We start from the raw sequence: 27,240 nt of genomic DNA on the forward strand, positions 1-27,240 counted from the left end.
GTAGGAGGCATAAAGCACTGGTTTTCAAATTTGGCTGCATTCTGGGATTTCCTGTGGAACTAGTATTGATGCCTGGGTCTGACCCCAGAGGTTCTGATTCAGTTGGTATGGGATGGACACTAAGACTTTAACAACCTTCCCAGGTAAACAGGATTCTGGGAATATGGTGGAACAGGAAGCACCAGGAAACTCTCTCCCCACCCAGATGATAATTGCATTAGCAAAATCTGATGTAACTACTTTGGAACTGTAGAGGCTACTGAAACTTGAATGTAAATTAAGGTTAATTTTAGTCAGTTTCAACTCATGTGTTCCTGAAGCAGCTTACATGCAGTTTGTGCAAAACCAGGGTGGGTATAAAGGACCCTGTCCTCCAGATATCAGAAATCTGTGCTCTGATCACAGAGGTGCAAAGAGGCAGGAGCCACTGTTGTTGCACCTCTTCCTGCTGTTGCAAACTTCCTCCCCTCCAGTTGAGGTGACTTCCAGAGGATTAAAGGGCCAGTGCCCTTTCTTTCTCCCTCCATTTCTCTCTTTTCCTCCTTTGGGAGCATATATTAAAGAACAGTACATCCAAAAACAACTACATATATGAGGAAAACTAGAAAGTGAGTGTGCATGCCCAGGAAATGGTTCTGAAATGACCTTAAGTTATACCTTAAGCTGATCCTAGGCATGGAGACAGCTTACAACAACAAAAAAATATAAAAAATAAAAAATAAAAAATAAAAAATATAACCTGATGGTAGATATACTAGACAAAGACTTCAAAACAGCTGTCAAAGATACTCAAAACCTATAGGATGATGTGAAAAAGAAAGTCGAGAAAACACTGTATAAACAAAATGGAAATGTCAATAAAGAGTGAGATGACCGATAAAGAAACCAAAAAATGATTCTAGAGCTGAAAATTACAATAATGGCAATGAAAAATTCACTAAAGGGATTTAAATGCAAATTTGAGCAGGCAGAAGAAGGAATCAGTGAACCTGAAAATAGGACATTGGAACTGATCAAGTCTGAGAAATACTAAAAAGGACTGAAGAAAAGGGAACAGTGCCTAAGAGACCTATTGGATACCATTAGGCTAAGTGACATATGCATTAAGGGAGTCCCAAAATAAGAGGAGAGAGAGAGAATATTTGAAGAAATAATGCCTGAAAACTTCCCAAGTTTGATGAAAGACATAAACATCTAAGAAGCTCATTGAAATCCACCATGATGAACTCAAAGAGACACACCATAATAAAACTTTGAAAAAGAAAGATAAAAATCAAAGAGAGACTCTTGAAAAGAGCAAGGAGAAGTGACTTGACACACACAAGGAATCCTCAATAAGATTATCAGGAGATTTCTCACTGGAAACTTTGGAGGTCGGGAGGCGGTGTCTTGCATTGTGAAATGAAAGGACATTAAGAGAGTAACTCAAAGCCATATGGAAAAATAAAGATCTCAATAAAAGTAAACATATGTAACAATAAGAGCTAGTATTGTAACTCCACTTTTATAACTCCACTTTTTGTTTTCTACATTATTTAAACGACTAATACAGATTTTTAAAAATTTTCTTAGCCCTGGTGGGATAGCTCAGTTGGTTAGAATGTCATCCTGATACGCCAAGGCTGTGGGTTTGGTCCCTGGTCAGGGCACATACAAGAAGCAACCAATGAATGTATAAATAAGTTGGTGTATAAATCGATGTTTCTTCCTCTCTCTCTCCCCTTCTCTCTCTAAAATAAATGGATAAAAAATAATTTCTAGTTTAAGAGCTAGTATGATAACTAGTTTATAACTCCAAAATTTGTTTTCTACATTATTAAGAGGCTAATGCATTGAAAAGAATTATGAGTGTATGTTCTGAGGCACACAGTGTATAAGGATGTAATTTCATGACATATGACAGCCATAAATGGTAAAAACAGAACTGTAAAGGAACAGAGTTTTGGTATGTTATTAAAATTAGGGTGATATAGATTGTATCAAATTTTACATTTAAATACATGGTCTTTCACTGTCAGAAGACACTAAAGAAACTGCATTTTCAGAGACACACATTCAGCAGTCTTGAAAATGGGCACTCTGAAGGGTTCATGACAGATGTACCAATGCAGTTCTCTGGTACCCAGATGAACACAAGAGCCCCTGGGGCTCCCCAGACCTACTCTTTTGTCTACATGAGTGATCACAGCATTGACAAGATACAATAGGACAAAGTGGATCACAGCTTTTCATCCCAGATGTCAGTACCTCTGATGAGCAGAATGTCCTCAGAGAATCCCCAGCCAGACCTTTGTAACCGAATGGATGATTCCTGCATGAACTTGATACCACAGAATCCAGGCGGTCCCAAGAAATTGAGAAGGGAGGAACAAAAAGAGGGAGAGAAACATCAAAGTGTGAGAGAAACATCAATCAGTTGCCTCTCTCATGCTCCAACAGGGACTGGACCTGCAACCCAGGCATGTGCCCTGACCAGGAATCAAATGGGTGACCTTTTGCTTTGTGGGACAATGCCCAACCAACTGAGCCACACAGCAACGTGGAAGAAACACCAAAAACTCACCTCATTTATGCATATGTAGCACAAACAGTTGGAGGCTCTATTAGCTACACCATGTCTCTACATAAAAATTTCTAGAAGGAACTCACTTTGAAACTCAATCTACCAGAGTCAGCAATAAAGACTTGATTCAGGAACCGATGAGTCAAACTGAGGAAGCAGCAGCAAAAACTGTCACCAAAGCAACCAAATCAGCTTCTTCCAGCCAAGATTGTGCCCACCTCACCCATAAAATTAACCAACATTACTCTTTTTTTCCCTTCAGTTTCATATTTCTATAGCTCCCTTCCACTTCGGCCCAGAGGCCCTTCCAGTTTGGCACAAGATTCTATCACCACTGAGAGCCCCACAAGTGACCAAATACAAGATCCTCAGTTGGAGAGGCTGGACGCCTCAGTTCCTGCTTTATACTCTGATGCCTATGACATAGAGCAAATCATGCAACTGTACAGTTTTCCTGATGAGGATGAAATGCCCAACACTTCTTTCCATTGTCTATATCAGTATCTCTCACCCACAGACCCCAGCTAGAAGAAAAGGGTTCTTCTCTTGGCATCTTTGCTTATGCAGCTTTAGGTCTATCACTTGGACAAACCTCAGCTGGTTTGACAAGCTGAGGCCTTTCAGCCTACAGCCTAAGAGACAGTCTAGAATTCCAGAACCCCTTCAGTATGGTGGACTTTGGATTTCTCTGATCAAAGTACTCATAAATACCAGATTGCATAGGGAAAGAAAAAATTAAGGTGATATAAATTCTACTCTGAGTGTTATAATTCAGGATGTTAAATATAATCCTCATGATTACTACAAAGAAAACAGCTACAGAGTATACACAAAGGGAAATGAGACTTTATTTCACTATAAAAAAATCAACAGAAAACTTTTAACATTGATATGGATTTTATTCTCTATATGGGTCATATATGGTTATGTATTATTTCAGGTAACTAAGCCACTGGTGAATAGTAATGACTTAATTCATTTTCTTAATGGTGTCTTTTGATGAGCAGAGCTTTATTTTGATGAAGTATAATTCATCACCTTTTTAGTTGTTTTCTCTCACCTGTGTCAGAGACCTTACCTGCAAGTTGCAAAGATATTCTCCTATATTTTTCTCTGTGGATTTTGCTTTTCTGTTTAGATCTATAATCCATTTTGAATTACCTTTTTGTATGATGTGAGATACACACAGTAATATGGGTGAGTTGAAAACCTTTAGAATAAAGGAAGCTAAATGTAAAGAGTATATACCGTACAAGCCTATTTATATGAAGTTCTACTGCAGGAATAACTCAACAATGGGAATAGAAATCAAACACTGGTTTCCTGGGTGGGAGAGGGCAGTGGCTCAAAGGGGCACAAGAAAAGTTACTGGGGCAGTAGAAATGTTCTATATCTTAATTAAAGTTGTTTTTATATATGTGTGTGTGTAATGAACCCAATAAACTGTACAATTAAACTATATTTTACCTTATGTAAATTATATTTCATTTAAAATGCAGAATAAAGCTCTAAACAATCTATAGGAGAAGAAATTTAAATAATCCTATTTTTTTTAATGGGACAAAATCGAGTCTGGAAATGACAAAGAGAAGTTATAGTATAGGCACGTGAATTGTTATGGCTGCAAGTGTAGTTCTTTCATCATCAAAGCAGAATCTGATGACATCATCATTCACAGAAGACTGAAATAGCAAACACAAAAGCTGGAAAGCACCAGAGAACCAATAACAGGCTATCTGATTTATGATTTTTCAAAAGTCTCAAAAGTTCCTGCTTGAAAACTACCTGCCTTCTTAGGTTTCTCTGCGCCTTCCCAAACCACTATACCATGAATGTTAACTCTTCAAGGACAAAGCTGACTAAAATTCCTACATGATCTTAGGAGCACAAAAGGTAAGAGTTTGTCCCTAATTTCAACCAAATTAAGCTATATCCAGTTTTTTTCTATACACAATTTTATATGTCACAGATAAAATATTACAAAGGGGTTTTGTGAACTTAATGGCTACAATTCCAAGGTCAATGCACAAATAATCTAAAAATTATAGCTTAACCTCCACTCAGTGTGCTGGATCAATTATATATTCAAATACCTTTGAGAAGGGACACATAGTTTATACTGCTATCAGTTCTATCATCTACCATGGAATGATCAACTTCATAATATTATTTAATTACAAAAAATTAATATTCTTTTATAATTATACAGCTCTTTAGGGTCCAAGTAGGTCTTTCCATTATCTCTTTTCCTCTGACACCCCACCCTGAAAGACTCAGCAGGTGAAGTGGTGTAACTTTTTTGTAGGAAAAAGCCCTTCGTACTTTAGAAAAGATGAACTGAAGTTTATAAGATCTCTTGAATCAAAACCAGCTTAGCCTGGTTTTGGGCAGATAATGCAAGTAAGTAGTATCTTTTCACTAACTCAACCCCATTTTCATATAAATCAACATTCAATGACCAGAGATGCCTAAAATCCTTGATAAAATCTATTAAGTTGTCTAGTTTAAGTCATAGGGAGGCAGAATTCAACACAGCTTACTCTGTATACATTGTACTTTATTTAATCTACTTTCATCTGTTTCTTTTTCCTCACAGTAAAGGATGAGATACAAAAGGAAAACAATTCTATTGTTACTATTCTTATTGTCTTTATGGGCCTTGCAAAAAGAATATCAATTCAGGTAACTTTAAAAAATTAATATTTTATTCTGGTGTTTTATAGAGATCTGGCTACATCATAAATGTGATGGGACCATCCCCTAAATAAATCACCATCCAACTGTACCAATCCAAATATACCCAGATCTATCCAAATGACATCCAAACATGTCAGCATAAATGTAGCCTCCAGCATAAAAATCCTTTGTTTCTAATAGGATCAAAACTAAATGTAATTTTGGTAAACTGATATGTGTGAGGAGAAGCAATATTAAGCTGCCAAGACAATTACTGTGTGAATATGGCAATGTAATGTTAGTAAATACAATAGAGAAACTGCCATTTTAAATAGGTGCCACCGTCTTTAAGAAGCATCCTTAATACCAGTGTCTTGTGGCACTATGTGTGGTATTTGCCCTCCACATATTTGAGGCAAACAGAAAAACTTCATTTGCAATAGCAAATTTCATTGTTTTAATGATTTAAATAAGTGCTCTCACTTAAATCTCAAAGAATTAGTTATTTTTTTTAAGATATAGCATGTGAGTAACATTTATTAGTCAAATCACCTCAGTAATTTCCACCACATTTATTACTGTACTCTAAAACCAGTGATGTACTTGGCACATAGTATACCTTGGTCCCTTTGGGCTGCTGTAACAACATACCATAGACCAGATGGCTTCGGGACAACAGAAATGTATTTCTCACAATTCTGGAGGCTGACAAGTCCAAGATCAAAGCACCAGCAGATCTGGTGCCTGGTGAAGACCTGTTCCTGGTTCATAGACAGCCATCCCCTCACTGCATCCTCAGATGGTGGAAGAGGTGAGGGAGCCCTCTGGGATCCCATTCATGAGGGCTCCACCCTCCTGACCTAGTCGTCCCCACCTCCTAATACCATCACATTGGGAGTCAGGATTTCAACACACAAATGTGAGGGGGACACAGACATTCCATCCCTACCATTATGTGTTCATTAAATATTTGGTAAGAGTAGGTAATAAAATGAATGGATTAACTGAGTATAACCCTAGTCACCTTAAATGTGGAAACGCTTCATCTAAGTTTACAAGTAACAATGTTTTTTATTTATCTTAAGCACAAAGAAACTACAGAGGATGTATCAGTGCTGGTAAGTATTTATAAGTATGCTATGACCTCTTCTTTGAGGGCAAAACTTATTGGAGGGCAAGGGAGAGCCTGCAAATCCTTGGTTCATGTAGGCAGGGTAAACCAAAGTAGTTTTACAAACACATGTTGGAGATACTCATTTAAGGTCAGAATACTAGGAGTCAAAGAGAGCAGATTGGCAGGGTGCTGTCTCTGATAGGGGAGCGGGAACTGGCTGGGGGAACAAGTTACAGGAGTCAGAACTGAGCCTGTAGGAACCCTGCAACTTTTAAAGCTTTGGGCCCACACACAGGAATCAAGTCTTAGCTAAAAGACCCTCAGGAGATTGTATTCACCACCTGCCGCCTACAAAATCATGCTATCAGAATGTGCGCAGAGGAAAACTTCCCCAAAGAATGTGCAAGATCCAACATCATTACATGTTCTTCAATGTCTTCTATAGTCTTGGGAACCTACATGGTGAAGTGAATGCAACTTTCCTTTCTGATGCTTGTTTTGTCTGGGGGCCTTGTCTCTCTGATATTTCTATGATTTACAACACCCCCACTAAGACCATGACTCTATACTTGGGTGAGCTGTGTTATGCATGCAAATTATATGGTAAGAATGTTTTCATGTACCTGGTGGAGTTATAGCCATGGCTAACAGGGGACAGTAACTGTCAGTCACTGAAAATAGCAGGCAAACCTCTAAGAAAAGGTGGGAACATCCAAGAAAGTCTGCTGAAGTTGAGGCTGGAAGAGAGAATGGACTAAAGTGTTTTTTGGCAAAATGTATTCAGTACAATACAATCTTCAATGCAATATAATCTAACAGTTATTCTATTATCTAATCAGAGTTTTATCGTCTCATCATACTAACACTCATCATTCAAGGCATCGTGGGTCCTGGGTAGAATGCCACATCTCATTCACACCCTTGATGTTGCAGTTACTCTTATCTGTGTACACAGGCAAAGACAGTCCCTTGACATAAGACTTCACCCCATAGCTGCCCAATCCTTTAATTAACTTAGCCTGGGGTCAGCTCTCCAAAGGTGTCTTTAGAGTGTATAACAAGGAAGAAAGTAAAGACTCAGGTACAACTGTTTGTCTTCCCACCTGCTCTGCGATTATGGACAAGGTAATAAAAATTCTTTGTGCTTCAGTTTCCTTATCTAAAAAATGGGGATAATAATAATAGCACCTACCTCATAGGTTTGGATTAAATTAGATAATGCTTAGGAAAATATTCATATTAGCTTCTTTTTTTTTTTTTTTTTGGTTTGGTAGTGTCTTTAATTTTTTTAAAAAAATGTTTAATTATAGTTGGTGTATTAGCAATTAATGAAAGGCATCTAACCTCATCTAGCAGATTAGGAAATATTTCCCTTAAGCAGGGATATTTAAAATGAGCCCTGATGGCTATGTGGGAATCAGCAGGTTGAATTTGTGGCATGGTTAAGGAAATAAAAAAAGGCCAGTGAGCCTAGAGTATTGTAAGTACAGGGCTAGGAGGGAAACATGGCTGGAACACTGTGAAGGGGGGTCATGTAGAATATTATGGCCGTATAAAGAATGAGGACATGATCCTAGGACAATGGGAAGTCACTGAATTTTGATAAACAGAATGACATGGTAACACTGTAACTCCAGAACCATGCTACTGGAAGCAGAAAGGAAATGTGGAAAATGGGCTGTAAAGGGCAATGCAAGAGCAGGCTAAGAGGGTAATGCATTGCTCATTGTGGGGGATGGGATTATGGAGGTTCATCAGATTAGTCTCTCTACATTTGTGTACCTTTGACATTTTTCATACTAAGAAGTCTCTTTTAAAAGTGTACAGTGAGCTCTGGCTGGTGTGGCTCAGTGGATTGAGTGCTGGCCTGCAAGCCGAAAGGTCATTGGTTCAATTCCCAGTCAAGTCACATGTCTGGGTTGCAGGCCAGGTCCCTGATGGGGGTAGTGCGAGAGGCAACCACACATCAATGTTTCTCTCCCTCTCTTTCTCCCTCCCTTCCCCTCTTTCTAAAAATAAACAAATACAATATTTAAAAATAAAAGTGTACAGTGAGACCAATTAGGAGGCTATAGCAATGAGACAAAGCATGATCAAGGCATGCAGCAGCAAGGTATGGAGATAAGGGATGGATCTGAGAGATGTTTTGGAGGTAAAACCAGCAGGATTTAATGATGGATTTGATGTTGGTACTTAGGGAGTGCTCTGAGCAGAGAATGGCCCTCATATTTCTGCCTTGTCAGTCCAAGTGGATTCAGGGAGGTAGGGCAACACGTGAAGAGGACCTACTTTGGGGAACAGATGATGACTGCACCATCTTCATTTTGTGGTGTCCGAGTAAACTTCAAGCAGAAACCTTCAGAACACAGTTGGATATGCACGTCTTGCATTCCTGAGAGAAGACTAATTGTACATAAGAATTTAAAGCTGCAGGAAAATGCCCAGGAGAGTGTCAACTGATCAAATACAGGCCCTTCTGAGACTAGTGATCAAGTCAGGGCTCCTGATAGGATATTCAAGGTTAACCTAAGGCAGAAAGTAGGAATATACAGGGTCCAGCACGAATAACACCCCATCTTTATTACAAAACCTTTTATTACAAAATCATAAGCATGTAATTCTGTAACAACTATATCACACTCAAGCATATCACATGACATTTTAGATGAAATGTTCAAATTAAAACTGTAAATTATTATACCCATATTTTTACCTTACCCACCACATTCAAGCAGGTGTTACTTCTGCTGGAGCCTGTCTTCCCATTGTGATAGAAGGGGAAAATATTCAGCACTACAGGTAAATTTGGATGTGAGGTGGCAGAAAGTTGGGAAGTTTTCATCTGATGGCTGCTATTTTCTCTGTGAATTAATAAGAACAAGAACTGTGGGAACAAAGATTTCTGGGCAGCACAAGGAGTTAAGTTGAGGTTGAAAATAATGATTTTTCCATGCCACTACTATCAAAGTTCATCACTGTTTTTCTTACTGCTTCATGCTCATTTTGCACTCTACATCTTAATATAAAATAGCCCATGACTTGATAGATACTCAGTTATCTCAAACTCTAACAAGACATAATGTTACTCTTTGCTGTTATTTTTCTTGATAGGTCTGTGCCTCCTCAGCCAGAATTAAAGCTATCAGACTGGTTTTTTCCCAGGTAGGAATGTCAAATATAACATGTGATATTATTTCATAGATTGCATAGAAGTTAACAGATGGCAAGAGTGTCGCGACTGGCATTCCAAATCAGGGAGAGCAGATGGATCTTTGATTCCATTTTTAAGAATAAGCAGTGGCTAAGACCCATTGGGAAAGGACATTAGGACCCACATCCTCCACGAATGTGTGTAGATAACAAAAACTCAAATCCTAGAATGACGGCAGGTCACAGGTGTAAGGGTGTATTGAGACCATTTGGTTGATTCTCCTTGTTTCACCAATGAGAAAACCGAAGCCCAAATCAGACAGATGAGCCACCTGCGTAATTCCTGTTTTAATACAACAGCTTGCCTCCCTCCAGCCTCTCTGCCTCCATCTTCTTATTCTACCCATTTATCTTTCATTCTGATGCTACAGGATTTAAGGACGTGAAGTGACTAATTACAATTTGAAAGGAGACATCCTTTTGAGATTATTGTTGGATAAAGGTCAATGACATCCTCCCATAATACTGGGTTGGCCAAAAAGTCTGTTTAGTTTTTTCTGTAAAATAAAAGACACAGTTTCCTTTTTTACCAATAACTTTATTGATTTGGATATTTTGAGTATGTGGGCTATCTCCTGCATGGTAGAATGTCAACTGTTCTCAATCGATGTCTTGATTTGATCACTATCAACTTCAACTGGTCTACCCAACCTTGGAGCATTGTATGGTGAGAAATCTCCAGCATGAAACTTTGCAAACCACTTTTGACATGTTCAATCAATCACAGCACCTTCTCAATACACTGCACAAATCTTTTTTTTTTTTAATTTCAGTTGTGTTTTTACCTTTCTTGAAATAATAAAGCATGATATGCTGAAAATGTTGCTTATTTTCTTCCATCTTCAATATTAAAATGGCTACACGAGAATTTACCAATTTTGATTTTTGAAAACTGCATGTTGATATGACAGCTGTCAAAATACAATCTTAACAAAATTGTTTTTAATGAAGTTAAAGACAACTACTAGAACCATCTTACAGAAAAAAATCAAATGATCTTTTTGGCCAACACATATCATAACATTTGTCAGATCTAATCAGTACACAAAAAGCACACCAATTATTTAAACAGAGAATTTAATATAAAGAATTGCTACCTCGTATAAAGTTGTTAACTAGGTAACTCGAAAGACTGAAAAGAGAATCCTGAAGTGTTATGAAGGTAACAACAACAGGAAGTAACTATTACTCCTAGGGCTGAAGAAACAAAAAGGAAGAGGCTGGGATTACTGAAGCTTGGAACAACGATTTTCAACCCTTTTTATCTAAGGGCACATAAACTAATTACTAAAATTCTGCGGCATACCCAAAAATGTATTTTTTTGCTGATTTCACAAAAAAAAAAAAAGGTATAATTTTGATTCATTCACATCAGACAGCTATTGTTCTGTGGGCTGTTGTCATGTTTTTATTTGACCCTCTAAGGGAAAAGAGGTCAGTGCCCCTAACTAAACTGTCAGGTATAGCATGCTTTAAAAATTCTCACGGCACACTGGTTGAAAATTGCTGCCTTAGAAACATAAAGAAGCTCCATGTGCTTAAACTCCAAAGCCACATATCTGATGCCAGTGTCTTGGAGCTCTAGGGAGGCCTGTTGGGGCAGGGAACCAGGCCTCTAAGGGGCACAGTAAGACTGGTTTTGCAAATGCTGGAAAAACTGAAAGCTGGATTCAGCTGCTGCTTTGGAAAGGAATTGCTATTGCTGTGAAGACATGTTCCCGGAGTGGGACATGCAGGAACAGCACACAGACAAGAAGCCCACAGGAAACAAAGAGCAAGTTCTTTCTTCCCCCAACCTTGTTACTCTCCTCCAGTGCCCTCTGTTAGCAAAGCCTAACGGGGTGTCCACTGCCAAATGTGGTTTGCAGAGTCCCAGGCCAGCTTAATAAAGCAGAGTATAGGGTGGTGGGTTTAGTTATCAAAGATAGTAAGAGCTTAATAACTTGCACAGAATCCCACTAAGACAAGTAAGGCACAGCCTCATGATTCAAGGTAATGGTTCATCACACAACTGAACAAAGGAGAAAAAACATATAATTAAAAAGATTCTAAATAGGCTACTAAATAAAATTTGACTCTCACTGATTTTCCTTTTCCTTCTATGGGGCAGGGCTTAAACAATGTAAATTTAGTTTTTTTCTCCACTTCTGAAGGCTGGAAGTCCAAGATCAAGGTGTCTGGCAAGTTTTGTTTCTCCTGAGGTCTCTCTTATTGGCTTGCACATGGCTGTCCTCTTGTTGTGTCCTTACATGGCCTTCTCTCTGTAGGCAGACATCCCTGGTGTCTCCTCCTCCTACAAATCCTGTTGGATTACGGCCCCAGTGCTATGACCTTATTTAACTGTAATTGTCTTGGCACCTTTATTTAAAATTATTTGATCATAGTTCTATGGGTTTATTTACAGACTGAATTACATTTCATTAATTTATATGTCTATCTTTATGCCAATACCACACTGTTTTGATCACTATATCTTTGTAGTAAGTTTTGGAATCAGGAAGTATGAGTCCTCCAACTTTGTTCTTCTTTTTCAAGATTGGTTTAGCTATTTGGAGCCCCTTGCTATTCTTAATGAACTTAACATGCAACTTGTCCATTTTTTAAAAAAAGTAGTTGAAAAATTGATAGTATATTAATTTCCTAGGGCTGTCACAAACTGGGTGGCTTAAAACAACGGAAGATTTTTTGTCACAGTTCTGGAGTCCAGAAATCCAAAATGAAGGTGACATCAGGGCCATATTCCATGTGAAAGCTTTCGGGAAGAGCTCTTCATGCCTCTTCCAGCTTCTGGTGGCCCCAGGCACTCCTAGTGGCTTACTCCAATCTCTGCCTCTTTTTATATGGCCTTCTTATCTATGTCTCTTCTCTATGTGTCCTTTCATCTTCTTATAGGGACATTTGTCATTGGATACAGGGCCCAACCTATTTTGGAATGCTCTTATCAAAATTAATTACATCTGCAAAGATATTTCCAAATAAGGTAATAGTCTGAAGTTCCAAGTGGATTTGAATTCTGGAGGGAACACACCATTAAACCCATTACAAATAGAGATTATATTGAATCTGCAGATCACTTTGGGTTGTATTGCCATCTCAACGATATTAAGCCTTCTAACCCATAAATGTGGGATATCTTTTTATTTATTTAGACCTTCTTTAATCTCTTTCAACAATGTTTTATAGTTCTCATTGTAAAAGTCTTACACCTTCTTGGGTACATTTATTTCTAAATATTTTATTATTTTTTATCCTATTGTGAGTGAAATTGTTTTTTAAGTTTTATTTTTGGATTGTTCATTTCTAATATACAGAAACACACATGATTTTTGCATGTTGATCTTTTAGATTTCTTAGAATTTTCTCTGCTAGTAGAGATAGTTTTGCTTCTTCCTTTCCAATTTGAATATCTTTTGTTTCATTTTCTTGCTTAATTTCTCTGGTTAAAATTCCAGTACAATGTTAAGTGGAAGTGGATAAAACAGACATACCCATCTTGTTCCTGATTTTAGAGGGAAAGCTTTCAGTTTCTCAACAGTAAGTATGATGTCAGCTGTGGGTTTTACATGCCTTTTATCACATAGAGGAAGTTCCCATCTATTTCTAGTTTTGGGAGTATTTTCACTATGAAAAAATGTGGGATTTTGTCAAAGCCTTTTCTGCATCAAGATAATCATGTTTTTTTCTTTCATTTTCTTAATATAGTGTTTTACATTGATTGATATTTGTATATTGAACTAGTCTTGCATTCCTGGAATAAATCCCACTTGATCATGGTGCCATTTTAATATGCTGCTGGATTCAGTTTGCTAAAATTTTGCTGAGGACTTTTGCATCTGCATTCATAATAGATTTTGGTGTATATATATTTTGTCTTGAGAGGTCTAATGCTAGCCTGAGACTGTATTAGAAAGTATTCCTTCCTCTTCTATTTTTTTTTTTGAAAACTTAGAGAATAATTGCTGTAAATTCTTTAAATGATTGGTAGAATTCACCATTGAAGCCATCTGGTCTTGGGCTTCTCTTTGTTGGGAGATTTTTAATTACCAGTTTGATTTCTTTACTTGTTATAGGTCTATTAAAGTTTTCTATTTCTTCTTGGACCAGTTTTTGTTGTTTGTGTATTTCTAGGAATTATGTTGGTGTATAATATGTTGTTTATCGTATTTTCTTATCATTGTTTTCACACTTATAAGGTCTATAGTGATGTCCCCATTTCCAGTCCTGATTTTAACAATTTGAGTCATCTCTGCATTGTCTTAGCCAGGCTAGTTGAAGGTTTATCAATTTTTGCTGATCTTCTCAAAGACCATCTTTTGGTTTCACTGATTCTATCATTTTCCTTTCTCTATGGCAGCTGTTTCTGCTATAGTCTTTATTTTATCTCCCTCATGCTTGTTTTAGGCTTGGTTTGCTCCTTTTTTCTAGTTCCTTAAGGTGGAAAGTTGGGTTACTGATATGAAACAGTTCGTCTTTTTTAATAGAAATATTTACAAATGCATTTCCTTCTGAGTATTGGTTTTTCTGCATCCCACAACTTTTGATACGTTGTATTTTTATTTTTATTCATCTCAATGTATTTTCTAATTTCCTTTGTGATTTTTTTCTTTGACTTATTGGTTTTTTAAGAGTGTTGTTTAATTTTCACATATTTGGGGATTTTTCAGATTTACTTTGCTATTGACTCCTAATTTCCAACCATTGTCAATGGAAAGACAATTTGTATGTCTCCAACCATTTTGTTTATTGAGATTTGTTTCATGGACTAATATATAATTCTGGAGAATGTTTCATGTATATTTGAGAAGAATATGTATTCTGTTGTTAAAGTGTCCTGTGTATGTCTGATTCTTTCTTTTGCCTCATCAAATCTGCTATTGAAACCCTATGGTGAGTTTTGTTCATTTCAGCTATTATACTTGTCAGCTCCAGAAATTCTATTTGGTCCCTTTTTGTAATTTCTGCCCCTTTATTGAGACTCTCTATTTGTTGAAAAAGGGTTCTCTTCATTTCCTTTAATTCTTTGTACATAGTTTCCTTTGGCTCTTTTGGCATATATAAAACAGTTGATTTAGAGTCTTTATCTAGTAAGCCCAATGTCAGGACTTACCCAGGGACAGTTTTTGTTACTTTTTTCCTTTGAATGGGCCATACATTCTTGTTTCTTTGCATGCCTTATAATTTTTGGTTGAAAATTAAACACTGAATATTATGATGTGCTCACTCTGGAAATCAGATTATTTTGCTCCTCAGAATTTGTTGTTCTTGCTTGCTGTGGGATGTAGGTGTCTGTCTGTTTAGTGACTTTTCTAAGCAATCTTTAAAAGACTGTATTCTTTGTCTTGTTCGGTCTTAGCGGTCCCTGTTTATTTAGCTTTTGGTCAGATAATGATTTCACAGAGACTTCAGTAAGTACCTAGAACTGGGTCTGGGGGATGTTGGAGGTCAGGAGAAAAAAGAGAAGACAAAAAAGGAGAAAAAGGAGGAGGAAGAGTAAAGAAACAAAAGAAAACTAAGAAGAAAAAAACTCACAGTCTTTGAAGATTGGCTCTGTATTTGGACCGTCCTTATCACAGCCCAGTTATTTACAGTTGTGCCTTAGCCTTCACTTCCTGCTTGCACTGAGCCTGAATATCAGCAAGAGATAAAATCACTGGGTCTTCAAAGATCTTTTCTGAGCATGCATCATGCCCTGAACAGATAGATGCATGGATTTCTTAATTCTGTGTTATATATGGAGTCTTGTCAAAGCCCTTATTTTTCAAAGACCTCTCTTGCAAACTTTTCATCCCAGGCTTTGAGCACACCTAGTTTTTATTCCAAACCACAATATTTTGCCCCACGTAGCAGGAGTTTGTTTGTTCCTTTTTAAAACATTTTCAAGGATCACCCTCTACTTAGACATTTTTCTGTTCTCAGAGAGTTCTGAGTTAAGTGACATAGCCAGTCCTTCAGAAAACTCTCAAAACAAACAAAGTCTTCTGGCAATTAAATATGCTCTTCTCACTCAGACTCAAATACCCACACTGAGAACATACTTTGCTGTTTCCATAATTTGCACTGCCATGCTGGTGCGAGGCTACGTTAAAAAAATATCACAAAGCTCTTCTATTCCTACCACACTGAGTCATCTTTTTCTTGATTTAACTTTGCTTAATTGCTCTAAACCTTTGGCTATCTTTTGAAGGTCTGACAAAGTTGATTCTGGCAGTACACAGTAGCATTGGCACTGAAAACATTTGAGATTATGAAAACTGGGAAGTTCAGTTTTCAAAATATGGTTTCTGAAAATAATCAATGTCAAAAAGCCTAGGACCAAGAGATTTTGTCCTAATATAAGACAAATGGTTACTTTAGAGTTATGTCCAAGGATCTTGGAATCACTGTATAACAAATTTGTAAGTGTACTTTTGTAATGACCTGGCCATTTCTGATAAGCCGTTTCTCTAGTTATCATAACCATTAAGGCTTATGATTAAGAATAAGGGAGTGCTGAAATCAGATACAAGGTTTATATACAAGTCATATTTACTGCAATTTTTTAAAAGATATTTTGTTCATAATTCTTATGTTTTTCTTACAGAGCATCCATGAATGCAACTACCCACTGGTCAGCTCCAGTTGTGTGGAATGGCACTTACAAAGAAGAAGTATTGGAAAAGTATTATGCAAATCATAAAATTACTGTGGGGCTGACTGTGTTTGCTGTGGGAAGGTAGGTAATACTAGGTGTCCTTTACATTCAGGCTTTTTCTTGTTGCATATGAGAAATTATCAGTAATTCCACCTTAAGAATGTAGAAAAAGTAGAGCAAAATGAGCCAAAGCAAGCAGAAATAAGGAAATAATAAAGATAAGAACAGATACCCATGAAACTGAAAACAGAAAAGCAACAGAGAGAACAATCAGTGAAACAAATAGCTGGTTCCTGGAATAAAATAAAATTCATAATCATCCAGGAAGTCTGGCAAAGAAAAAAAAATGACATAAATTACAAACATCAGGAAAGGAACAGGGTATATTTCCTCAGACCTCAAGACATCAAAAGGATAGTCAGGGAATACTATAAAACACTCTACATGCATACATTTGACAATTTAGATAAAATGAACCTTGAAAACCATAAACTACCACAACTCACCCAACATGAAATAGATCATTTGGACAGCTTTATAGCTATTTGAGGAAATAGAATTCATAATTTTAAAAACTCCCAAAGTCTCCAGACCCAGATGGTTTCATTGGAATATTCTACCAAATATTTAAAGCAGAATTAACATCAATGATATACAGTCTCTTACAAAAATCAGGAGAGGAGGGAACACCTCCCAGTTCATTTTATGAAGCAAGTGCTACCCTGATAGCAAAATCATACCAAAAAATACAAGAAAATATTGAGTAAAGTTGAACAATATCTCTATTACTAATTAAATTATAGAGTTTATAGTAACTTTTTATTAAATACTGATATTAATTTACTCTTCATAAAGAAAAAATACAGACAGAGGAAAGAACGGAGGAAGGGAGAAAGGGAGAGAAGAAAAGAGGGAGAAAGAAAGGACCGGAGGAAAGAAGGAAGGAAGAAATACTGGCAATGATATTGTATATCTGTGGGAAAAGACTTCCATAAACGGTGCTGCAGAAAGTTGATGTCACCATGGAAAAATTAAAATTGTACCTCTAAAGCATACCGTATACAAACATATACATATATTAAGTTGCCGGTAGTTCAAAGATCAAAAGTTAAAGGAAAGCTATAGTTTATCTTCATAAACTCAGAATAGAAAAAGATTTCTTAATCAAGACACAGAAAATATCTCTTGCCAGTGTGGCACTGTTGGGTGGAGCATCATCCCGTACATCAAAAGGTTGACGATTTGATTCCCAGCCAGGGTATGTACCTTGATTGTGGGTTCAGTCCCCCATCAGGCGTGTACGGGAGGCTGCCAAATGATGTTTCTCTCTCACATCAATGTTTCTCTCTCTCCCCCCCTTTCCTCTCTCTCTCTAAAATCAATAAACATATATTTTTTAAAAGATGCAGAAAATATTAATAAAGGGCAAGGCTAATAAGTGTAACTGTATTAAAACTAACTTTAACTAATTATCAGGAAAAAAACCACAAAATGATGGCCGTTCTACAACCCAGTCAGGACTCTTAGAAATGACCATGGTCGCGAACGAGGAGTGAGGCTTACACAGATTGGAGGAGATTAAGGAGACATAGGGACTAAATGCAATGTGTGTCCTGGATTGGATCCTGGAAACTGAAAAAGGCCATTGGGGAGAAGATTGGTGAAATCCAAATAAATCTGTGGTTTAATTAATAGTATTTTACTGCCAATAATTTCCTAGTTTTGACAAATGTACCATGGTTTTATAAAATATTAACATTAGGGGAAGGTGGGCAAAGTGTATATGGGAGCTTTCTATAATATATTTGCATCTTTTCAGTAAACCTAGTAACATCCCAAAATAGAAGGTTTTTTAAAAATGAAATTAAAAACTTTAGTTTTCTATTGTAGTGTAAGTGCCAGACCATAAGCTTTTTTTATTATAAATACCTGCCATTAAGCTTTTGGTTGTTGAGGCATCCATTTCAGACATCCATCTCAAATAAGCACATTGCCAGCCAGGCCCTGGATAGTAGCTTAACACCAGCATAAAAAGCCAGCTGCCCCACCCATGAAATTTCCGTTTTAGAAAGCCCTGTGGAGCCTTGATAACTGACCGCTTGAGTAACTCCACTTTTTCCATTTTTTCCTTCCCACACTTTAATTCCCACTCTTATGTTCTAAATTTGCTAGTAAAAGGTAAATCTGTGAAACCCTAGGCACCCCATCCTCTACCAGGGGTTGTCCAACCCATGGCCCACGGGCCACATGCGGCCCAGGATGGCTATGAATGCAGCTCAACACAAAACTGTAAATTTAGTTAAATTTTTTTTTTGCTCATCAGTTTTCATCAGTATTTGTGTATTTAATGTGTGGTCCAAGACAACTCTTCTTCTTCTAGTGTGGCCCAGAGACGCCAAAAGCTTGGACAACCCTGCTGCCCTAATAAAGACAGAATCCCAGGTCTGAGCTCGCTCTCTCCCTCTCTCCCTGCTTTCCTGCTTTGTGGTCCTGGCCACACTGTGTGGCCTCCAGGATTTGTGACACTTGTTTTTTCAAAGTTCCATTATGGCTATTCTGAGGTGCATCTTGCAATCATAATAAGAACTATAGCGCTGGGTCAGCCACACTGTTGGTAGGGAAATGTCGGTGGGGGTCTCACCACAAGTAGTAGGAGCCCAGGTAAGTGGGTCCAGGGGTTCCTAGGCTATAGCATCACTATCAATAGGCTGAGACTGACACAAAACAATCCTATATCACACCACACTTAAAAGTTAATTCAAATCGATAATAGGCTTAAATGTGAAAGTTTAAACAATAAAGGTACTGAAAGAAAATGTAGATTTTCACTACCTTGAAGAGGCAAAGATTTCAGAAACATGATGCAAAAGCACTAACCAGAAAAGAAATATTGATAAATTGGACTTCTTTGGATTTGAGTTGCTAGTTTCCTAGATTTCATTCTTTTTATTACTGAGTAATAGTCCATTGTATACATATATAAACCACATCTTCTTTATGCATTCATCTGTTGATAGACACTTAGGCTTGGCTATTGTAAATAATGCTACAGTGAAGATGGGATGCATATATCTCTTCCAATTAGTGGGTTTTTTTTTTTTTGTTTGTTTTTTGGATAAATTCCCAGAACTTAATTTTAAAGATTACATAAACATTATTTGAAGCTGAGCCACATATGATTACATTTCCTTTTAAAAATTTACCTGAGGCTATTTATTACTCTGACACTCTTTTACTGGCTCAAGAGACTGGAAATGAGAAAGTTTATATTCCCATCCAGTAACCTTACCACAGTATTAAAGGCCACAAAGCAAAATATGGAAGTCAGTGCAGACGGTGGGGCCATTGACGATCCCACCTTTGACCGCTTCTGCATAACTGACTACTCCTAAAGCAAGCTACAGGTATCAATAACTCCTCTTGCAATGGCCCAAGACCTTTCTCGCCTACAACATCCCAAGCAAGCTCCTGTTGCTCAGTAACTGTGAAAACTCTTGCTCTCACTTTCGCACTGGGCTCTGTGCAGTCTCCTGATCTCACCAAGTTTTGTTCACTCTTGTGAGGAACCCCTCTCCCATGGTCCACAGAACCCTATCAGGGCTAGAGGAAAGGCAGATAATTTCATTTTCTTTTATACTGCTTAAGTACAACTCAAGAAGCATATCTAATAATTGGTTACTTAGTGGCATTTTTGGATAAACTATAGTCAGTGTAATTTAAATAGTATGTGTCCCACAAAAATATAAGAAAATAAACTTAATTGTTTCTTCTTTTACTTTACAGATATATTGAAACCTATTTGTTCAACTTTATATTATCTGCTAATAATTATTTTATGGTTGGCCAGAGGGTCGTAATTTATGTCCTGACAGATAACTTCTCCAAGGTGCCTTGGATAGAGCTGAGTCCACTCCGTACAATCAAAGTTTTTGAAATTAAGCGGGAGAAGAGATGGCAAGATGTTAGCATGATGCGCATGAAGACTATCAGTGAGCATGTTGTAGATCACATCCAATATGAAGTTGACTTCCTCTTCTGCATGGACGTGGATCAAGTCTTCATGCAGAAATATGGATTGGAGACCCTTGGGGAGTCAGTAGCTCAGTTACATTGTTACTGGTATAATGCACATCCTATAGATGTACCTTATGAGAGGAATAAGTTATCAGAAGCATATATACCTATTGGTAAGGGAGACTTCTATTACCATGCTGCCATATTTGGTGGTACTCCCATGCAGGTTCTCAACATCACCAGGGAGTGCTTCAAAGGAATCATGATTGATAAGAAAAATAACGTTGAAGCAGTGTGGCATGATGAAAGTCACTTAAACAAGTATTTCTTTCTCCATAAACCCACTAAACTCTTATCTCCAGAATACAGCTGGGATCATCATTTAAGTCAAACTGATGACATTAGAGCAATCAAAATAATGTGGGCCCTTAAGCACTATGAATTTGTTAGAGCGACACAAAATGTTTAAGCCCTTCATTAGCAGTTATGGATTTAAGAGCATCGTTTTGTCTTAGATAATTAGCACTTGACCAGATTTAGCACTAAAAAAATCACTAACAAAATGGCAAGCTCACAAACACAACATACTCATGCTTCTCCTCAAATTCATTTTGAATCATATAACATGAGGCGTAGCGGTTGCAGAATGAATGTATTCACATCAGATGATGATATAATGATTTCATATCCTCTGTGAATGTTGAAAATACATTATTTGTTGGATCACATTGAACAAAATAGAATCTGTCATAAGAAAGTGAAACCTGAAATATTTTCATTTATCCAAGTAGATACACATTTCTCGTATTACTTAAGGATATGGATTACCTAGAGGTGTGGATAAGGGAAAGTCACTGTGACTATACTAATAAGTTTTCTATGTTAAAACTTTGAGGACATTAAAGCTGCTACCAGATGGGCAGACACTTACTTAGGAAACATTGAGTCATTCAAAAAGAACTATGTGTTTTAAAACTACAAAGTTGTTTGTTGTAAAAACTAATGAAAACAAAATTAAAATAATATAGAGAGAAAATTGAAAGCCTCCCTTCACTCTCTCTTTGAAAATGTGTCCCTCAATATTCATTTTATATGCACTTATATACCCACCACATGAGTACACACACACACATACACACATGTGCTGTGTGCTTATACAATATTTTATACAAACTGACTTATCACACAAACACATGCACACACATTTATCAATAGTCAGGGTCCAGTTAGGAAAATAGAAACTACTGGTATAGGGATTCCAAACAGTAGAAATTTAAGACAATGAATTGGACACATAGATGATCAAAGAGCTGAGGAGCATGCAAGGGAGGGTTGAGCAACCCATAATTTTTTTAAAGGCAATAGCACTCCTCGGGCTAGAGAAGAAATCATAAGATGTCCAAAAAGAGCTAATTCCCAGCATGAGTTGCCTCACACGAGCTGGGACAACAGAGAGAGAAATTCTAGTCACCAATAAAGATTCCACTCACGTGAAACGAGAGACAGCAAGATAGGGGGAGAGATGTTTTTCTTCTATTCTGCTCTCTTCTGCTGGTGAGTTTCATTGTCTGATGCAAGGGAATCTGGGAAATGTAGGTCTCTGCCACACTGAGCAGAGTGTGGGGAAAGATAGATATTGATCCGAGAGTCAACAAATGAATGGCTACCACAGTCCACCCATTTCGCCACAAAGCTCCCATTCTCACCCTTCTACTCAAACCTAAGTCTCATAAAACATGCTTTCACCTTGCAGAATTCAAGTAACTTTTGTACAAATACAGAATCACTTTATTCCCCAAAAGGTGAAACACAAAGTAGTTTTGCTCACCATGTCCAGGAACCCCGGGTGATAGGAGGTCCTCTCCCTCAGGACTGCATGTGGCTCTTCAGTTTGGTGAGCACTGATCTAAATTGAAAAGAAAAAGAACACTCCTCATTAAAGTAAGTAGGGGAAGGAAAAGGAAGAATCATTGGTTTTCATATAAAGATATACACTTATATGTAACAATGCATACTTACAGTAATTATGTTATTTATAATATGCATGCCTGCTATAGTCTTATTGCTGTAGCTGGAAACATCTGCCATAATGTTAGTCCTTGACTGCTTTACAAATAATTTCAATAGTTGACATTACTTAAGGTTCAAAGTGTCCCAGGTAGGGGAATCTGATAAGCATGCCAGATAGTTTAGATCATGTGGCTGTGTTTTAGCTACAAGGAGCAGGGAGAGGAAATTTCTGCCTATTTCAGCTTCCATACTGGACAGAGGATGTTGGTCCTCCTTGAATTTAGGATTGATGCAGTCAAAACATAAAAATGTACACATTTAAGAATTTTACATAAATAAAAGTATACAGCATTTGCTCTTTTTTTGGCCTGGCTTCTTTTACAATATAATTATTTCAAGGTCCATCTACATTCTTGCACTTATCAATACTTTGTTCTTTTTATTTCTGAGTACTAACCCACAGTTTGTTTATCCAGTCAGCTGTTGACAAACATTTGGGTCACTTCCACCTTTTGGCCACTACCAAGAAAACTACTATGAAAAGCCATAAACTGATCTTTTTTTAATTCTTCCATTTCTCTTGGGTAAATACGTAAAAGCAGAATTGCCAGATTGTATGATGAGTGCTTAAATTGTTAATTTACTGCCAAATTCTTTTCCAAAGTAATTGTTTGATTTTACATTCCCACCAACAGCATATGAGAGTTCCAGTCCTCTTACCCTCATCAGCACTTGGGATGGTCAGTTTTCTTCATTTTAGCTATTCTAATAAGTGTGTGGTAATACATTAAAATGTTTTAATTTGCATTTGCCTGAAGACTAAGGAAGATGAAGACTAAAATAATTTTTTCATACCTATATTTGCCTTATTTTTGTGTTTTGTTTTTTGAAATATCTATTCAAATATTTTTGCCCATTTTTTAACTCTTTCTCCTATGTTTTCTTCTATATGTTGTTTTAGATTTTACATTTGGAGAGATCACTTCAAAAATTACATAAATGTCTAACTATAATACTGTACATGTGAAACTATGTGACCCATTTTGAGTTAATTTTTGTATATGACAAAAAATACTAATCAAAGTTATCTTTTTGCATATGGATATCCACTTACCCTAGAGTTAACTTTGAAAAAAGACTATTTTTTTCTCCAATGAATTGTCTTATTTGTCAAAAATCAGTTGTCCATATAGGTATAGGCCTATTTCTGGACTCTCGATTCTGTCCAAATGATCTTTTTGTCTATCTGAAAACCCTATGGTCTTAATTCCTGTATCTTAAAATCTAAAATTAAGCCAAAATAAAAAGTTTATTTAAAAATGTAAAAACACAGAGACCTAATAGGAATGAACAAAAGCTATGAACAGTTAACAGAGAAGGAATTACAATGGCTCTTAAAAATGCAAAAGGATGCTCAACATCAGCTATAATAAAATAAATGTAAATTAAAACTTCACTGAGATATAATACACACTTTCAGACTGTCAAACACCACAGTCTTAATGCAGCACTGTATTGATAAGGGTGTGAGGAAATGGGTACTTCCATCCACTGATCATATGAGTTAAACTGGAATAACCACTATGAAAAACAATTTGGCAACATTTACTTAAGTTTTAAATGGGTATAACCTTTGATTCAGCAATTCCATTTCTAGAAATTTATCCTACAATGTAGTTCAACATGTGCTCATAGAGCATATTCAAGTATTTCTATTGTGGCATTTCTAACAACATCAAAGACAATAATCAACCAAAATTTCTCACAATAGAAAACAGGTTAAATTATAATACAGTCATATAATGAAATACAGTTCACTAGAAAGAGTGTTGGATGTATGAAATGTAATGGAATGATCTCCAGAATATATACTGATGAGTGAGAAATTCGAAGTACCAAAGAGTGGTTTTAGTAAGCTGCCATTCATGCAAAAAAAGGGGAAATATACATGCACTATATATATATAGAAAATATAAATAGAACCCAATGAGCTGTTAACAGTAGCTGCCGCTGGAGATGGGGGGTATGGAAAGAGTTAGGTGCATTGATATCAACTTTTTTTCTGTTAGAATTTTTTACTCTGTCTTTTTTTCAATATGAAAAACTGAAAAACTAAGTTATTTTTAAAGAATAAGGGCAAAATAAAGGTGTATACTTTTCAAATTAAGGATGATTATCTAGGACAGTGTGATTATATTTGATTATCTTCTTCTTTGTGCTTTAATGCACTTGACAAATTTAATACTGTGAAAATGTGTTACTTCTATAATCAGAAAATAAGTACTCAAAAACATTCTAAGAAAACATAAGAAGGGATTAGCTTTATCTTGGGTAATTGGACAATGCCTAACAGAGGATGAAGAAAAAAAAAGTTTGTTCTGTGACATTCGTATGCACACATATACACACACAGCACACCATTCACAATATATTTCCATAAGTAAAAATCAGTCATTGAGAAAGGTAAAGAAGTACAACAACAACAACAAAAATTAAAAGCAAAATATTTAAAATCCTTCATTTTTTTCAAATGAGTCAAAGTTCTACCATCTGGTAACAATGAGAAGAACTTTCTACCAAATAGATGTATCATTATGACTTTGTAATGCTTTCATCATTAAGAGTCTGGTGACATCACCATTAGCAGAAGAGTCAAACACAAGGAGAGTATTAGATAATATCTCATTATATTTTTTTATAGAGACCCAAAATGTAATGCTCAGAAAACATCCTAAGACCAAAACTAAAGGTAAGGCTCTTAAGAGACTGTATGAAAGTTCAGATAACCCGGTGAAATCATAGGTAGGGATCATCCTCAAAAGTATATGGTACAAGGCAGGTTACACATAAACATATTTCAGGCCTTTAAGAATAATGTCATTGAGGGTACGTTGTCAGAAACAATCTGGTTAAATGGAATCTTGCCTCATACCCAGGGTATTTCAAATGTTCTTGAATTTAAAAGTTGGTCATTTCACATTGCTGGACACTAAAATTATGCCCAGTTGAAGCCTTCCCAGTCTGGCATTATCTAGAGAATGGTCTAAAGAAATATAATACAAGTCACATTTGTAACTTTAAATATTCTAGTAACTACAGTGCAAAAATATAAAAAGAAACAGCTGACCTTTATGTTTTTTGAATTTCAAATTACACAGTTTTATTTCAGCTTAAAATGTGATTATTTTTAAAATTCTTTCTAAATATTTCAATTACAGTGGATGTTCAACATTATATTAGTTTCACATGTGCATTATAGTGGTTAGACACTTACATAACTCTTGAGGTGGTCTCCCCAATAAGTTTAGCACCCTCCTGGCCCTGTACATATTTACTATAACATTATTGACTACATTCCCTATGCTGTACTTCATATTCCCATGATTATTTTGTTACTGACAATTTGTCTTCTTAATCTGTTCCCTTTTTTTCACCCATCCCCCTAACTCCCTTCCTATCTGGCAACCATCAATTTGTTCTCTGTAGCTATGGGTTTGTTTCTGTTTTGATTGTTTATTTGCTTTTTAAATTCCACATGTGAGTATAATCATATGGTATTTATTTTCTCTGTACGACTTATTTCAGTTAGCATAATATTCTCTAGGACCACCTGTTTCGTTGCAAATGGCTGAGTAATATTCCATTGTATACATGTACCACATCTTCTTTATCCATTTGTCTATCAATGGACACTCAGGTTGCTTCCATATCTTGGCTATTGTATATGAGATATTCTTCCCTACATCTGGTTATAGTCTTTGTTTTAAAGTCTATTTTGTCTGATATATGTATTACTACCCCAGCTTCTTTTCCCTTTTCTTTTTTATTTTAGTATTTTTTATTTTTTCAATTACAGTTGACTTACAATATTACTTTAGTTTCAGGTGTGCAACCTAGTGATCAGACATTATATAAATTAAGTCATCACCACAATAAATCTAGTACCCATCTGACACCATAGTTAGGACAGTATTATTGACTGTCTTCCCTATGCTCTACTTCACATCCCCATGACTATACTGATTTTTACTTCTTAACCCCTTCACCTTTTTCACCCATACCCACACCCCCCTCCCAAATGGCAACCATCAAAATGTTCATTATTTACAATAGCCAAGATATGGAAACAAGTCAGCCTTTTTTAAATTTCCGTTTGCATGAAATATCTTTTTCCATCCTTTACTTTCAGACTGTGTGTCTTTCAATCTGAAGTGGGCCTTGGAGCTTTTAATCCATTTACATTTAAAGCAATTATTGATAGGTATGGATTTTCTGCAATTTTATTATTCACATTTTTATCTTTTTTTCTATCTTCACCTGAAGACATTTTTGTCACGGTTTTTTAGAGAAAAGGGGAGAGAGGAAGGGAGAGAGAGAAACACTGATGCAAGGGAGAAACATCAATTGATTGTCTCCCTTATACACCCAGACCCGGGATGATACGCACCCAGACCAAGTATGAAACCTGCAATCTAGGCATGCGTCCTGATAGGGAATCGAACCAGCAACCTTCAGGTTACAGGATGATGTGCCAACCAACTGAACCACACGTGCCAGAGCTCTTCTTCTTAAAGAAATGTCCTCTTAAATGTCTTCTTTAGGAAGATATTTCTTGATCTCTTGTAATACCGGTTTAGTGGTGATTAACTGCTTTAGCTTTTTTTTTGTCCGGGACAGATGGCATTCATTTTAGTAATGTGTTTCATTTAACCCACTATATCCAAAATTTTATTTCAACATGTAGTAAGTATAAACAATATTAATGAGGTATCATTTTATTTGTACTGAGTCTTCAAACTCCTCTACTTAAACTAGCAATATTTCAAGTATTCACTAGTCACTCGTTGCTAATGACCACCATATTGGAAGGTATAGATCCAAAACATCTTTCTCATTAATTGTAAGTGTTCAAAAGTAAATATCAGAGACCTCCACTTACTCCATACATAATCCAAAAGCAGGGCCTGTTCTTGGATGATGCCTACTAAAAGCACAGTTTACACTTGCAATCAGAAATCCTGA

General features: G+C 36.5%; 1 protein-coding gene across 1 annotated transcript; it reads left to right on the forward strand.

The window, feature by feature from the left end:
• The first annotated feature begins 5,523 nt into the window (after positions 1-5,523).
• LOC129079486 (N-acetyllactosaminide alpha-1,3-galactosyltransferase-like) lies at positions 5,524-20,677 on the forward strand. Its single transcript, XM_054584733.1, has 5 exons — positions 5,524-5,531; positions 6,325-6,357; positions 9,465-9,515; positions 16,144-16,275; positions 19,978-20,677. Exons 1-5 carry the CDS (start codon positions 5,524-5,526, stop codon positions 20,675-20,677), a joined length of 924 nt encoding a protein of 307 aa, XP_054440708.1.
• The last annotated feature ends 6,563 nt before the right edge of the window (positions 20,678-27,240 follow it).

The sequence above is a fragment of the Pteronotus mesoamericanus genome, unplaced genomic scaffold, assembly GCF_021234165.1.
Source record: "Pteronotus mesoamericanus isolate MK-2021 breed Mesoamerican mustached bat unplaced genomic scaffold, CSHL_Meso_final contig_78, whole genome shotgun sequence".
Lineage (NCBI taxonomy): Eukaryota > Metazoa > Chordata > Mammalia > Chiroptera > Mormoopidae > Pteronotus > Pteronotus mesoamericanus.

What these genes read in the sequence shown, in the direction of transcription:
- LOC129079486 (XM_054584733.1), top strand. An exon ending in CAGAGGATGTATCAGTGCTG is followed by an intron (nt 6,358 to 9,464) that starts GTAAGTATTTAT and finishes TTTTCTTGATAG; the next exon opens with GTCTGTGCCTCCTCAGCCAG. An exon ending in TCAGACTGGTTTTTTCCCAG is followed by an intron (nt 9,516 to 16,143) that starts GTAGGAATGTCA and finishes TTTTTCTTACAG; the next exon opens with AGCATCCATGAATGCAACTA.